General features: G+C 37.2%; 1 protein-coding gene across 6 annotated transcripts; it reads left to right on the top strand.

Annotated features, from left to right (window-relative positions):
* The first annotated feature begins 1,047 nt into the window (after positions 1-1,047).
* LOC148843423 (putative leucine-rich repeat receptor-like serine/threonine-protein kinase At2g24130) lies at positions 1,048-5,453 on the top strand. Of its 6 annotated transcripts, none has more exons than XR_016103393.1 (3): positions 1,307-3,870; positions 4,522-4,651; positions 4,771-5,453. XR_016103393.1 is itself a non-coding variant. In XM_088958548.1 (3 exons), exons 1-3 carry the CDS (start codon positions 1,308-1,310, stop codon positions 5,184-5,186), a joined length of 2,535 nt encoding a protein of 844 aa, XP_088814674.1. In that variant the 5' UTR covers position 1,307; the 3' UTR covers positions 5,187-5,453. The 6 variants fall into 6 exon arrangements, 5 of the variants coding, with proteins under 5 accessions (XP_088814673.1, XP_088814674.1, XP_088814672.1 ...); XM_088958548.1 differs by lacking the exon at positions 4,522-4,651 and having other exon boundaries at positions 1,307-1,728; positions 2,173-3,870; XM_088958546.1 differs by lacking the exon at positions 4,522-4,651 and having other exon boundaries at positions 1,307-2,913; positions 3,037-3,870.
* The last annotated feature ends 11,079 nt before the right edge of the window (positions 5,454-16,532 follow it).

The raw sequence follows: 16,532 nt of genomic DNA, 5'->3' as shown, positions 1-16,532 counted from the left end.
CAGAGCTTTTTATGTCACTTTATAATGCGTCTCCCAATTAGGTTCATCATCATCCCACAGATATTGCAATCTTTTAATTACTTTAAATCATATTAAAATGAAAGTTGATCTAAATGACACTCATTTGCATAGTCTATAGAGACCCTGCTTTTCTACTCCCAGCTGAAGTATTTCCTATAGCAATTGTTTTCGTTCAATCCTTGTTAGTCTAGAGAGTTATATTAATTGTACTTTGGTTCTGTTTGATTGCAGTGTAAATCTAAATTGGATGCAATCATGTACAAATTTTGAACCAAGCTCAGCTTTCCATTTATTTGTAATTATGATTTGTACTCCAATTAATATTAAATTTTTACCTTTTATCCATTTGCATTCATTAACAGTAAAAACTTTGCATCCCAAAATTTTATGCAAGATTTGTACCACTTCCTCCTACCTTAATTCTCTCTCATATATAGTGGGGACTGGCAGGGGACCACATCATCTTGCTTCCTACTTCACTCCCAAACAAACAACCCACTTCCGACTTCCATTATTTTTGAGGACTAGTGGAATACATCATTTTACTTCTTACAAACAAATAAGACAAAGTCAAATTTGAAGCAAAAATAAACAAGAATAATTTACACTAAAACTATTTGCACTCCCATGCATTTACACCAGTGCAAATGAATTCACGGTATTTGTTCTTGTATACGTTCTTATCTATCAACTTATAATATATTATTAAAATCAAAAACAAGTATTGTAGATATTACAATATTATTTTGTTATGTTACTTAATTCTGCTCTAGTTTTTTTATGCTTTCCTACCAATTGTTAGTAGACAAATTGACGTTGTGGGTAGTGTGTGGATTAGTATGTTCTTATGCTGACCATCCATATATCCCCAAAAAGAAATATTTTCCATCAATCTCCAAATATTTTACGGCCCTAATTGGATGCTTAAGTTGAATAGTTGAGAATCTACTCATCACAATTGCAACCGATGAAGCAAATATAGAAAACAGAAGAACTAACTAGTCCAACAAAAAATCATACCTTGTATAGAACTTCTGTCCCAAAAGAAAATCAGCTCCCACTATCATCACAAGTCATAACCCACCTCCATCTCCACCCTCTCAGTGCTACCGCTCTATCTTCTCTCAGCAAGTTTTTTGTGGTGGTTCTCTCTTGCTCCTCAACCAGACTCTCATGTCTTTTCCTTAATGATTAATTTATTTATCATAAGTTTGCAAGGTCAGCCGCATAGGTGGGAGGAGTGACAAATAAAAGGAACCCAAAGTCAGCCACATTCATTTCTAACCATGGTACTAAAGAGAACCATGTTAGTTCTACTATTACTTCAATATATGGTTTTGGCCTTTGATCATCCATTCTCTGATAATCACCAACTCCACCAACACTCCCTACTAACAGACAAAGCTGCTCTTCTGGCCTTCAGAGATACTATAACATCAGACCCAAATTCTGTACTTGCCAACTGGGACCAATCGTCCAACGTGTGCACATTTACAGGCGTCAATTGCAACAGGTGGCGCCATCGAGTGGTGAAACTCTGGCTCAATGGGACCAATATAGGTGGCCTGCTTTCTCCCTTCATTGCAAATCTCACCGGTCTCCGGCTCCTTGATCTCTCAGATAACCACTTACATGGCCTTATTCCACCTGAATTTGCCTCCTTACGCAACCTTCGTCTCCTGCGGCTTGTTGGAAACAATCTGCAAGGTAGGATACCAGATTCTCTTTCCCACCTTTCTAAGTTAAGATATCTCAATCTGGCAGGGAACAGCCTTACTGGTGCAATTCCTGCATCCATTTTTATCAACTGCACTTCCTTGGCCTATATTGACCTTTCTAGCAACTTACTCACCGGAAAAATTCCAGACATTGGACATCTACCTGACCTTTGGTGCCTCAACTTATTTCAGAACAACTTGACTGGGAAAATCCCTGCTTCTCTGTCCAATGCATCAGCGTTATATAATTTAGATTTGGAGAATAATCATCTCTCTGGTGAATTGCCATCAGAAGTTGTAGGGAAGCTGCAAGAACTTAACTTTCTTCATTTATCATACAATGATATGGTCAGCCACGATGACAACACTAATCTTGAGCCGTTCTTCACATCTCTTATGAACTGCACTGAGCTAACAGAGCTTGAATTGGCAGGTATGGGGCTGGGAGGAAGCTTGTCCAGTACCAAATTTGGTCAACTAGGGACTGGATTGTTAACTATCCACCTAGAAGAAAACCAAATCTTTGGGTCCATTCCTCCAAATGTGGCAAACCTCATGAACCTTACACTGCTGAATTTGTCAAGCAACCTTCTAAATGGAACAATTCCAGGAGAGATAGGTAATTTGAGATTAGAACAGATGATCTTGTCTAACAACTCACTCACTGGAGAAATTCCAGCCACTTTAGGATGGATTACTTCAATGGGTCTGCTCGATTTGTCTAAGAACCGATTATTCGGAGAGATCCCAGCAAGCATAGGGAATCTAAGTAGACTGAATTATCTGTTCCTTAACAATAACATGCTTTCAGGAGTAATACCTCCTAGCATAGGACAGTGCAAGGATTTGCACAAGCTAGACTTGTCTTATAACAGATTAACAGGGAATATCCCTAAAGAAATATCAGGTCTAAGTGAGATCAGGATGTTCTTGAACTTTTCACATAATCTTCTCCAAGGAACTCTGCCAATTGAGATTAGCAAAATGGAATCGGTGCAAGAGATTGACCTGTCCATGAACAATTTTAGTGGGATCATCTTCCCTCAACTGTCAGGCTGTATTGCAATAAAGCTGATCAATCTGTCATACAATTCCTTGCAAGGAAAGCTTCCAGAATCCTTAGGTCAACTTCGGAATCTAGAGTCACTGGATGTTTCTAACAATTTTTTATCTGGTGAGATCCCATTAAGCTTGAGTAGATGCCCTCTCACTCAGTTGAATCTTTCATTTAATGATTTTAATGGATTGATACCCAATGGTGGCATGTTCAAATCAGCCATAAATCTTTCTTTCTTAGGCAATTCACATCTATGCGGATCAGTTCCTGGAGTACCCATCTGCCAAAGAAGTCATGAATGGATTCATTCACGAATGTTCTTGATCATGATTTGCATTGTGGTTTCTGTTTCAGCATTCATATCGACGATATTATGTGTGATTTGTTACCAGCACATGAGACGAATACTTTCCTCTAGGAAAGATGAAATGTTCAGATATTCAACGCCAACACTGAAATCCAACTTTCCAAGAATTACTTACAGAGAACTTTCAGAGGCCACCGGAGGATTTGATAAGGAAAAGCTGATCGGTTCAGGTAGTTATGGACATGTCTATGGAGGATTCTTAGGCGATGGGACCGTTGTTGCAGTCAAAGTACTACAGATGCAAAGTGGTAATTCTACAAAAAGCTTCGATAGAGAATGCCAAGTCCTAAAGAGAATTCGTCACAGAAACCTGATGAGAATCATTACAGCATGTAGTCTACCAGATTTTAAGGCTCTTGTTCTTCCTTATATGGCAAATGGGAGTTTGGAGAGCCACCTCCACCCACACCAGGAAATAGGCCTACGTTCAGGTTCTTCAGATTTGAGCTTGATACAGAGGGTCAACATCTGCAGTGACATAGCTGAAGGGATGGCTTATTTGCATCACCATTCTCCTGTCAGAGTAATACATTGTGATTTGAAGCCGAGTAATGTGCTTCTAAATGAAGACATGACTGCTCTGGTTTCTGATTTTGGGATTGCAAGGTTGGTGAATACTGTAGGAGGGGGAAATGGTGGAATTGTTGACAACATGGGGAACTCTACTACAAATATGTTGAGTGGATCTGTTGGATACATTGCACCAGGTACATTTTCTCCTCCCTATTTTCTTCAAGATTAGAGTAACAAAAATTTAAAGAATTTTATTATTTGATATAACTGAATAACGAATATACGTACAGAATGAATCCTATTTTCTTAGAAACCATCATCATGTAACAAAGATAAGGTGTCATCTATCTTGTTGATAAAGTCTCTAGCTGGTTTATAGCAGAGACCAGGGATCGAGTCGATCTGGCTTTCACCAGGGTTGGGGGTTTAGGGGTTTGGGTTTGGGGGATGGCTACCCCCCTCCCCTCCCCATCGTGTAGCCTATTGCCTATCAAAAAGAAAATTGTTAGAATTGAGAGTGCAATTAGCTGAGGGTAAATTCTGCTTTACTTTTGCTTGAGATTTGACTTTATCTATGGTGAGAAGTAAAATGAAGTGGGGGGGGGTTTATTTGTTTGGGAGTTCGGTAGGAAGCATGATGATGTGATGATCCCCACTTCATGTAAGAGTGAATTGAGGTTGGAAGAAAGTGGTGCAAATCTTGCATCAATTTTTTGGGATGCAAAATTTGCACTCTGTGAGTGAAATTGAGACGAAAAAAAGTAAATTTTGTAATGAGTGCAAATAATATTTACATACAAACAAGTGCTAAACTAAACCTGGTGCAAATTTTTTATCTGGTTCAGATTTGCAAAGCAAATAAAGGGAGCCCTCGCAACAAAAATTGCTTACATGGGGAAGATCTCATCAAGCTTGATGGTCTTTTAGCATTGCTAGATCGAACAATCTTTAGCAATTTTATTCAAATTGGATAGTGTACTGCATTGTACCCATGCTTCTTGGAATATGTAGTGTTAAAGTGAAATCTTTAATTAATCTTTAGCCTATGTATTACATAAAATTTTGTTTAACCAACAACCCTTTTTATCATGTAGAGTATGGATTTGGTTCAAGTACATCCACAAAGGGAGATGTTTACAGTTTTGGCATTTTGGTACTTGAGATGGTTACTAGAAAGAAACCCACAGATGACATGTTTGTTGGCGGGTTAAGCCTCCATAAATGGGTGAAGAGCCACTATAATGGAAGGGTGGAAAGGGTGATAGACCCTTCTTTGATGAGAGCTGCAAGAGATGAGTCTCCTGAAGTTAAGAAAATGTGGGAAGTCGCAATTGGCGAACTGCTCGAGTTGGGTCTACTTTGCACCCAGGAAGCCCCATCAACTAGGCCTACCATGCTTGATGCTGCTGATGACTTGGATCGCCTAAAGAGATATCTCAATGGTGATACAACTGCAACATTTGCTTCTTCACTTGGGATATCATCTTCTACCATAGGGGAGGATTGGTGACTGTCCAAGGTGCTGTACATACAATGAGAATGTACATTTTGTCTGATCTTCCATGTTGTCCTTCATAGTTTTAATTTACATACTGTGGATCTATCACCATTAGATATATCAGGTTTGACCCACAGCAAAACAAATAAACAAATGGAAAAATTCATCTCCAAATCTTGTACTACTGGTAGTAAATATTTTGATGAGTCAAATGCAGATCTCCCACAGTGAAAACTCAATTGGACTGAATGATCATAGCCAGTTATTTAAATTCTCACCCCTTTGGCAATTCATAGAATTAAATAAAAGTCTGAAGGAACTAATGGCTGCGTGTACCTTTCATATATCATATCCCCACCACCTGTAAAGTACTGATTTTTTAGGCCACTCAATGATCAACAACCATATAAGGATTGAGCACGTCCTGACCAGTTCTCAATGCATTTCAAGCAATTATGAAGTTGGTCCTTTGAGCTTTGAAGGTGTGAATTGTTCCACCATACAGTGCTCCTCCCACTAGGTAGATTGATTGAAGGTATCTATCACTGGTTTTTGGATAGGAGGACCTCACCAAACAGTTGCATGTTTTGTTTGTACATGTATAGAGGAAAGTGAGTGGATGATGGTGCGCCATGATAGTGACCACCATCAAGTATAAAGCCTAGCTAGTGATTTACACATTGGCTACTGAAAGCAAACGTGTGTGATTGGAACAAACAAATAAAGTACACAAGATACATGAAAAATAAAGAGGACAAATGCTTGGATGAAAAGGCAAATCAAAGTGGGGTTATCCTAGAGCTGCCAATGGGTTAGGTCTATCGATACAACTGATCGAATTGACTGGTTCTGGTTCTGTGGTTCTGTCCTGATTAATAATTGAATCAGAACCAATTGTTGGTGTTCCAAACTGATAAAGACCTGGACCGGTTATGTAGTTAATAATTTATATACGCTTCCTGATTTTTGTTATAATTATGCCTAAAAGGATAAATAGACTGTATGCAAGGTTCAAAGTATCGGAAATGTTAAGTGTATCAGAAATGAAGTTTTAAGAGATATATATCGGGATACGCCTTAGATACACATGCGTATCGGAGAAAAACTAAGATACGCATAGATACGCTTGGAAACACTATAAATACTTTAATAAATCATAAAAATACATCAACAACACTAAATATAAGACTTCAATGAGGTGTATATATATTAAATTAATATATTTTAGTAGTTTTATGAAGAAATATATTATAGCTAATTATAATTTTATTAAAAATTCTATGCTTAATTATACTTTATAAATTATAGTTCTTAAGTTTTAAAATTTTATGGGATGAGAAAAACCAAACTCTCCTATCCAACCATAAAACATGCATTGGCACAACTTCTATGTGAAAACATAATTAATAATTAATTATTTTTTAAATAATTATTATTTATTATTCATTTTCAAAAAATATTTATTAAAGAATAAATTTCAATTGCTTTGTGGGTATGATAGATCATCCATAGAATTTTAATATATTCAATCATTGTGATCAAATGATAAAATATAATTAATTATTTATTTATTTATTAATTCTAAAAAAATAAATAATTATTAAAGAAGAAATTTCAATTGGTCTATGGATATGGTAGATCATCCATAGAATTATAATATATTCAATTGTTGTGATCAAATTATAAAATATAATTAATTATTTTTTTAATTCTAAAAATATAAAAAATCAAAAAAAATATTAAAGAAGAAATTTCAATTGCTCTATGGATATGATAGACAAATCCATAGATCTAAAACATATTTAGTCTTTATAGGCAGAGAAAATACTTACATTTTCAATTTTTTTATTAATTTATATTTTCCCCAAATATATTCATGAAATTTCCATAAATCTAGTGATAGCACAAAAAAAATTATGATTTTAAATGTAAGAAATGTAGATCAACAGAAATTTAAACATTCAAGAAAAAAAATCACAAGATATTATAAAATACCTATTTTTGCCATATTTTTTCAAAATTTGAAAAATATTTAAAAAAAAAATTAACGATTCACACTTGTTTCTTGCAAACTTTTGCAAATCTAGCACTCTAGGAATGAAATTTAGAGTTTTAGAGTCATTTAGGGGTGAAAGAAGGCTTATTTCGGGGAAAAGAAGCTTGCTTTCCCCCTTTAATTTTTTTTATTTTTTATCATATATTTTTCGTCGATACGCTACCGATACGCCTCGATACGGGTCCAATACGCATGAAAAAGACAAAACATCCGATTTTCATGTGTATCCTGTATTGGTTTTTCAAAGATACAATACGATACGCCCCGCATCGGGCATATCGTATCGAAATTTTAAACATTGATTGTATGTATGATAGCTTTGGTTAAAACACTTGTTTTATCAACATATAATAGAGTCAAATCCTATTGTCCTCATTAATAATTGGTTCAAGACTGATACCACATATTCCAAACCAGACCCAATCCTCTGACAGTACTAAAACAAAATAATAAAACCAATGAATAATGGAAGTGGGACTGCTTAAAGGGAAACACTATATTGTTTCTTGCTTTATAATATAGATTCTAAGAATTAATTCATACCACTTGAAAACCTTGCTTTGTTAATGAACAGTTGTGAGTTAACAATTCACAGTAATGGCCAGGGTTTTAGTTAACTTCTATCATTATAGGATCAAAACAACAGTATTAAAATAGCTTTCTTTTTCTTCACTATTACAAGATAGCTTCTTTCATCCTTACAAAGTCAACCAACGAAATTTGCTTAAATCTTTACTTCTACCTTGACCCCTGCAAAAATATCCATTGTTTCAAAGGAATTTACAAATGCATCCTTCCATTAATTATCCTATAAGACAGTAGTGTTCTTTTTTTCTTACCTTTTCTTTTTGTAAGAAGAGAGAATAGGCACTAACAAAACAGGGGGCAACCCCACAAGTTTTTTCTTGAGATTGCCTAAGTATGGTATTTCCGCTAATACTAATCGGAGAAGTTTAAGTGTAACATGGGTGGGCTTAGATTGGGCTTTTGTTAAAATTTGAATGGGCCTAACCCAAAGGCCCTAGCCCAAAGCAATGCAAAATGTTATTTTAGGCCAACCCCAGTTGCACCCCTAAGTACAATCCTAACTTGGCCTTTGATGAGGTCGATAGGCACGACCCAAGCATGTTCTGCCATGCATCCTAGAACAAACTAGACACTATTACTCAAACCAGTTCGATCACCAAACCGACCAGCCAAATTAGACTACCTGTGAAGCATAACCAAATAAGGACAAGATATCGAGAAGCTTAGGCCAACCCCAAATGGTTGCCTCCCTATAGGACTAAAACTCCTTGGCAAACATGACACCTCTTCTCCTCCTCTATATGTAGGTATTGCATTCTTGGAATAACATATGTATCATAGAACCCTCTCTTACCTCCTCGCTTTCTTACTTTCCTCATGGACTAGCCTCCTTTGCTCGATCCAGTGACTCATTACCGACTTGTTGACTTCAGCATCAAAGAGCTCACCCTAGGAACATACCTTGTCCTCTCTACTTTCTTGAAGGTCTTTGGAAACATCTCAATTCTTCCACTCACCTTGGTTCAATCACTTATTTCCTCTTTACCTGTTGCTTGGATTCAAACTGCAACAAATTGGCAACATCTATGGAAACCGAGCAAAGAAGCCATCTCATTAGGCCTCCAAAGACATGCATTAACAATTACAAGGATTCCTAGAACCAGTCCTTTCTCAATAAGTCTCTACGACAATGAAGGAGCGTGACCTACACCACAAAATCCTCAACAACCAACTTGAGAGGTCCAAACCATCATGAAAAGATCAAATTGAGAACATTTTGTGCTAAGTCAATGACCTCATTACCCTATTGACCAAAGATCAAGCAACACCTCAATAGCAAGACAACTCCAAACATCCAACCATCTAACACACTCACATCAACAACTAAACTAAGTACCATGAACAACACTCCTCAGTCCAAAGAAAACTGGGCAATTGCTTAGGCTACAGAACAAGCAATAGGGTCGGGACCCTAACCCCCTGACCACTCAACCCAACAACCTCAATACAACCGTGCAAAATAGCTGCCCCAAAATAACCATGATCTTTGGGCCTCAAATAACCAATCCCATCATCCATAATCCCAACATAATTAGCAATAAACTCCATAGTTAGAAAAGATCACAAGACGATAACCTCAACCAAACCCTAAAGGCTCCACACTACAACCATCACAACCCCTTGAACATCTAATGGATGCAAATCCTACTTAGAGTCTAAGATAAACCCTTCTTCACGTGACCTAAAAAGCTTAAATCTAATGAAGAAGATTATGGTACAATTCTATGAATTTCATTAAGGTTGTGGACATGACACAAAAGATTGTCGAGAACTTAAGAATGAAATTTAATACCTCATCCAAAAAGAATACCTTGGAAGTTACACCTCCCATGAAAGACACAAGAAAGGTAGATCTAGAAAACGAGAACCCAAGCCAAATGACCAATAACAAGCATCAAATTAGCTAGCACCTTAGGAACATGAGATAGGGAGCCTTAGCTCAAATATAGTCCAACACACCATAGAACACCAACCAATTCTAGAACACCTCTTGTACCTTATACTTTAAGTCTTAATAAAATTTAGTTTTCATTCCAAATATGTTTCCCTACAAGCAAGATAACGGGTCAAGGCTCGATCACTAGTATTAACCCAACTTGCATAAAAGGCTGAGAAGGTTCATCTGAGGAACTAAACAACTAAAGGCCTCATGTAGGCCACTCTACGGATCAATAAGGCTATCACCTTTGGTCATGTCAACAAAATTGTCACACTAACCAATCCACCACCAAATGTGGCTGAATTAAAAACCTAAGCAAGTTAGTATCAACAAGGTTGGAGGTCAAGTAGTCAAGTTACTGAGCTAGACTTTACTAATGCCACTGGTCATACCAATAGGTCAAGCACAACCACTATTCTAAGTGCAACTTGTCCAAAATGGTTAAATACTTCTACCAAGGACATGAATAGCTCAAACTCTATAAGCCTCACATAGGCAATCTCAGTGGACCTAACTTAACTTGTTAAGGCTAGCTCCGAGAGGTTAGGCTACCTTGTCCATGAACCTAACTTAACTACTTAAGGCCCCAAACGGGCCACCTCAATGAATTAACTTAGTCAAGCCATCTCAACATTTGACTGTGCATAGTTATAACAACCTTCGATAAGCCACCTCAATTTCATTGGATTGTAACAACAAAGAAACAATATGCAACAAGTCAAAAGAGCTCAGCTCAAATAGATATTCATTACTTCTCAACAAAGAAGCCTTGGACTTTTAAGGCTTGGAGGGTATGAAACAGAAAAAGAAAGGAAAAAAGGTAAAAAAAAAATCATGGGCATGTAAGTCCATAGCATGTATAGAAGACAGTAAAATCACATCTAGATGGGAGACATGCCATCGGTTATTAGCATGACTGACTCCTTGGCAACAAGAAACTCCACCAGGGTGGTCGTGACGTCCAAGAAGCTCATGTCAAGGTCAAGGTAGTGCTCATCAACCTTCACTCCATACATGGTGAACCCGTTCATGAAGGTGATCACCTTGTATTGGTTAAGGGTGTCTTGGTGATCCTTTGACACCATGTACCCTACAAATTTTTAATCAACTGCCTTATCTTTTTCCAAGGCAGCTCGAGCCCTCTTCATGGCCACCCATATCTCAACTTTAGCATCTCAATCTTGACATTACAAGCCTCCTCCTTCAACATATCACTATATTATGTTGACATGTAAGCAAGGTGGTCGCAAATAGCCTTACTAGTGAAGGTGCCCTACAAAAAGAATGTTGCTTAGGATGGCAAAGGAAAATAAACCAAGTAAAACAAATAAAATGAAATCTTACCAACCTCAATTGCCTTGATGTAGGAATGGCACTAAAGAACCTTGGTAGAATGGAACCTAGCCCCTTCCGATCCATGGTAAAGTAGATTCCTTAAGCCAACACCTCGGCCACCCACTTGATCCTCACAAAATCAGCCTCAATGACAGGGATAAACCACTCCAACAAGAACATCCACCTCTTCAAGGCTCATGGAGTCACCACAATCACTTTCATCCCAACCTCGTCTTTGTACAGGATCTCGAGTACTCTTGGGTGATCGCTTGGGGAACAGTTGCCTCAACTCGATCAAAGGAGTACCCTTTCCGTCGGCCTCAAGTATCTTCCTCTTCCTTACATGCTTGAGAAACCTATAATGATCATCCATCTTTGAAACAAGAAAAAAATGAATATCAATACATGCACAAACATTAAAAGAAAAGCTTGAAATCTATGATCAACTTGGGTTATGCCCTTACCTAAATTTGACCAACATAGCTCATCCTCAACTAGACAAGTCTCAAACAAGAACTCTTTGACATTGACCTTAGCACTAACCAAACTCTTAAAATCCCTATCATCCTGACTAGCATAGGCTGGTTACAAAGGCTAACCACCTCACCGGTAACCACCATGCCTCTAGCTCAATCACGTAGAAAAACCATTCGTTCCAACTGTGGATAAAAGAAGGAGCCCTAGTAAATCGAGTTCCTTTTTTCTAGACCAAGAAGTAATACCACCCCTAGACTAGGGATAGTTCTTCAACACAAAAAGTGCCTAGAAGACCTAAGCAAACAAACCGACTTAGTTGACCCAAGCCACGTAGGCAACATACACTAGGAATCTCACCAAGTTCAACACTAGTTGAGATACAGTTACTAGATAGAGGGTCAAAATCTAGGCAATCCACTCATCCATGAGAAACCTAAGCTGACTTCTAAACTATCCTCATAGATGCACAACCAACCCATAGGAGCCTCATAAGTCTTCTCCTCCTCAAATGATAGAGGGTCAAAATCTAGGCAATCCGCTCATCCATGAGAAACCTAAGCCTGACTTCTAAACTATCCTCATAGATGCACAACCAACCCATAGGAGCCTCATAAGCCCTCTCCTCGACTTGAGACATGTTTCCAAACTTGACCTCTTTTCAAATCACATCCGAGGTCCTAACCTCAAGAACACACTCAACTTCATTGTCCACGTCAACAATATTCACTTACACATACCTTGCCTTAGCCTTTACCTCACCCTTGGCACCGAAAGACATAGCTTGACTCTAAACTTTGGCTTCCTCAGCCTCAATCCCGTAAATGGCCTTGTCCTTGGCCAAAGGACTACCAACCTTAGTCTCCCTAACCTCAACCTCCTCAATCTCAACTAATGAGCTAAAGTAGCTACTTCCCAATTCCGACCCTAAATTTGAATGCTCAGACCAAAAACTAGAACTTGAACTAGTAGACATAATGAACTAGCATGGTAAGGTAACTTACCAAACCAACTAATATAAGACACCGAGCAACCAATCCGAATTTAACTATCGACCTAGCTCTATTCTGCTCTCCTAAGTACTCCAAAAGTAAATGATGGAATCTTAATCACTTAGGACTCCTTGTCTAAGAATTTCAACGACCCAAATCAACCCACAATCAATAGTCTAGATTTCATCCCAATCTAACACCCACCCACCATACAAGTAGAAGTAATGTGACCCCCTGGAGAACATGTATAGCAGACACGCCTTGGATGGAGAACGGCATCATAGCTCAGATCTAAGGGCCTATTTGTTTGCTTTGAAGTTTGACATCAGAAAGTACAATAGTTACATTATGAGGTATGTTGGTATTGGTGAACTTTTCTTTCCTCGGAACTCTGAATGTAGAGAATGTTGTTCTGAATTCTAAATTCTGAAAATTATCAAATATCTATTTTGACCCCATATATGAGAGTTTTTGTTTGCCTTTTTGGGGGTATTATTGAAAAACAAAAAGTTGTATGATTGCACTTTAATAAATAAGAGATAAAAGGAAACGAACAACCATTTTTCTCTTAATGTTAAAAGATCCATCTTATCTTAAGAGATAAGAATTAAGAAGAAACAAATAGGCCCTAACTCTTCTAGTGGCATTACTTTCTTCAACTAAGCCAACCTCTCAATGCCCAAGCATCAAGGTGACGACCTCAAGCCCATGCCCACCACTTATCTTAGAACAAATCAAAGCACTCACCAATTACTTGAATTGGAAGTAAGGATGAGATATCAAGAAGCTCAAGATATCCCTGATGGTCATCTCCCTATAGGATTAGGATTGCTTAGCAAGCATGGCACCTCCTCACCTCCTCTCACCCATCCTCGCATTCTTGCTTATCTTACTTACCAGCCTCATTTGCTCAGCCCGACAATTCACTACCTGCCTACTAACTTAAGCATCAAAAAGTTCACCCTGGAAACATACCTCAGGAATCTCTACTTTCTTTTAGGTCTTCCAAAGTAGCCCAATTTGACTGCTCACTTCAATTTGACCTATTTTTTCTCTTTATCTATTGCCCAAATTTGGACTGCAATAGCCTTCATTTTTCACTTAGGTTATGTTTGGTTTGAAGCAAAAGGTAAGGAAACCTATACAGTGATTGTTTCCTTGCCACACTTAAATAAAGTATCACCTTTTTGAGATAATTTGATAAATCTTCATCCCGATAAGGTTTTCTTACCAACAAAAATAGGATTTTAAAAACTTTTTAATACACTACATCAATGTTTTATGTCAAAATAATTAACGGAAGGGGTCGTACTCCTCCTCATCATCACCTAAGCCTTGTCCCAATTTACATAAATCTTGTTTCATCCTTGAAGACAATTAATACATGGTTAATTATGTTTGCATGTTTATTTGAAACACTGAAGGAGGTTTTTGCGGAAGTCAAAAAACATGCGAGGTTTCAAGGGGAAGGTTCATGTAAATGATCAGAAAAAGAGAAGAGAAAGGAATTTGAATTAATAAACAAAAAAACATAGATTTGCCGACAACACAAAAATCCAAACAAGACAAAGGTACTTTTCATAGCACATCAATACTGATCAGTGACTCAAGCCTGCAGAGATAGTGGGTGTGCAATATTGTGTACACAAGTTCAATTCCACCGTGCAAATGCATCTCCCAACCACCATGTCTTAGTTGCTTCGTTGCCACTCTCGTCTCCACGCACAGCAAGTAACCAACAAGCAAATTTATGCGCTCAAGTGCCCACAAGTTCCATCAGTATACTTGAGTTGTCTATCCACTTCATGCTGTGTTGCAGCATTAAGATCGTTCAGTGGCACATGCGTCAAGCATTAACAGCTTTCAGAGGTCGAAATTTTTCTTTCACTGACAACCCATGTTGGTCAAATTCGAACAAGCAAGAATGAAAAAGCAAATTCTTTTGCCAAGAAGAGAAGCTTTAAATTCATCAAGCTAAATGATGGAAGGTTTCTTAGCTTCCTTAAGCTACCATGATAATGCTTTATCAAAAATAACAATCCAGGTGTTTAGCTGTTAGCACCATGCGTTTCGTGAGTGATCTGATACATTAAAATTTGAAAAAGCTGACAGGTTTTCTGAGTGTCTTGTTTTTGTCGAAAAAACAGGAGATGGCATTCCTGATTCTTGGTGAAACAGAATGCTTCTGAAATGACCTGGTGTCAAACAACATGCAAGATTTATGCGTAAAAAACAGAGGAAAGTGTTCCTGATTCTTAGAGAAACAAAACAACCTGTGAAACATATTGGTGCCAAATTTCATGAATACCTAGCCCAGAACCATGCTATATATTGGTAGGACACATCATTCTCCACTACTTCCCATGTTTATAAACTTGGCCCATCATAATTCTCTTAACTTTAGCTCCTAATTAAAGGCAAGAAAAAAAGTAGAGAAATTAGGGACGTTCCAAAAACATAGTTGATCTTGCATTCTGTATGACCGAAAAGAGCAATTAAAAGTTGTTTCCACCTCTTCTTTCACTTTTTTTCCATTTAAGCTTGGGCTCATATCCCGAAAATAAAGTACTAGGGATGACTGAAAACACCAAAACAAACTTCTACTTTGGCATGCACTTGCAATAATCAATATATTTAATTCCTTCATCTTTGCTTAACAATTTGAACCTCGAGATGGAATATAATCCACAAACAAAGAACTAAGTAATATTTAATGATGTTTTTGTTAATATTTAATTTGATTACATAAAGTAATATTTAATCTTGTTAACAATTTGACTTTATTTAATTCCTTCATCTTTGCTTAACAATTTGGACCTTCAGATGGAATATAATCGGCAAACAAAGAGCAAAGTAATATTTGATGATGTTTTTGTTAGTAGAAAAGGGAATTGGCTGCAGATTTTTCTTGTCTTGTCATTCACTGTTCTGCTTAGTAGTTATAGTGAAAAATGAGAATAAGAAGTTGATTTGGATACTACTACCACCATGATGGCATGGATCCATATTTTCTTTGTTGCTTTTATTTTCTTTATTAGTTACAACCTCTAACTTCTAATTATTACTGTCGATGAAGAAAGACCACTAAGAAGGGGGAAACTGGATCACATAAAAGGCCATTACCCAATGATGGTCCCACTATTTGGAGTTCACTTTTGCTAAAAAAGAGGAAATGCTCCTTTGAATTGTTGATAACAAAGCCATGTTGTTCATGTTATCATGAGAAGTATATTCTTTCAAACATGCACAATGTGGCTATTCGATCCACTGAAAAAAGAGCATTTTGGAATTTTTTTCCACCATCTTCCTTTGGGCCATTTTTTGCATAAAGTGACCATTGTCAAACTTGAACCCCATTCTCACACTTGTCAGCCCGACATTTTACAATTTTACCAAGCAATGGCCCCTACCAAACTGTATCAAATAGTAAATAGATAAGTACTACAAAAAGATTTGAGGTTTTCAAGAAGCCATGCCTAAGTATGTCAGAAATCCAACCATACAATCTAACTGGATTTTTTTTTTTTTCTATAGACCACGAGGAAGCAGGGGTTACACCTAAATAAGATTAACAAAATTATTAATGTAATAAGAGGAGAAAATCAAACAAAAGAGATCTTATTGGGTAAAATTCCTTGGCATTCTATTTCCAACAAATTAAGACAAAAGGAGACAGTATAACTGTATAAGGTGATGTAAAATCTGTTAATTTTTTAATGGGTCTGCATGGATGGATCAATCCAACAATAATCAAACACCACTGAAAAATTAAAAGCATTTTAAGTTACCAATCATCACATCCAAAATATAAGATAGCTATTAAGCCAGAGTTCCTTTTCGTCAATTAACCAGCAGGGCCTATCCCTATGAAAAAAGGCAGAGAAGAAATTTATTTATTACAGAGAATTTCGCATGTTATTTGTCTTTTTCGTGAAGTACTCTTTGACTTCTAATAAGGGGATGTGCCAGTTTAT

This window comes from Nelumbo lutea, chromosome 8 (genome assembly GCF_056320005.1).
Source record: "Nelumbo lutea isolate HS-2025 chromosome 8, American lotus-T2T, whole genome shotgun sequence".
NCBI classification, from domain to species: Eukaryota; Viridiplantae; Streptophyta; class Magnoliopsida; order Proteales; family Nelumbonaceae; genus Nelumbo; species Nelumbo lutea.
This window is presented reverse-complemented; position numbering and strand designations above follow the sequence as displayed.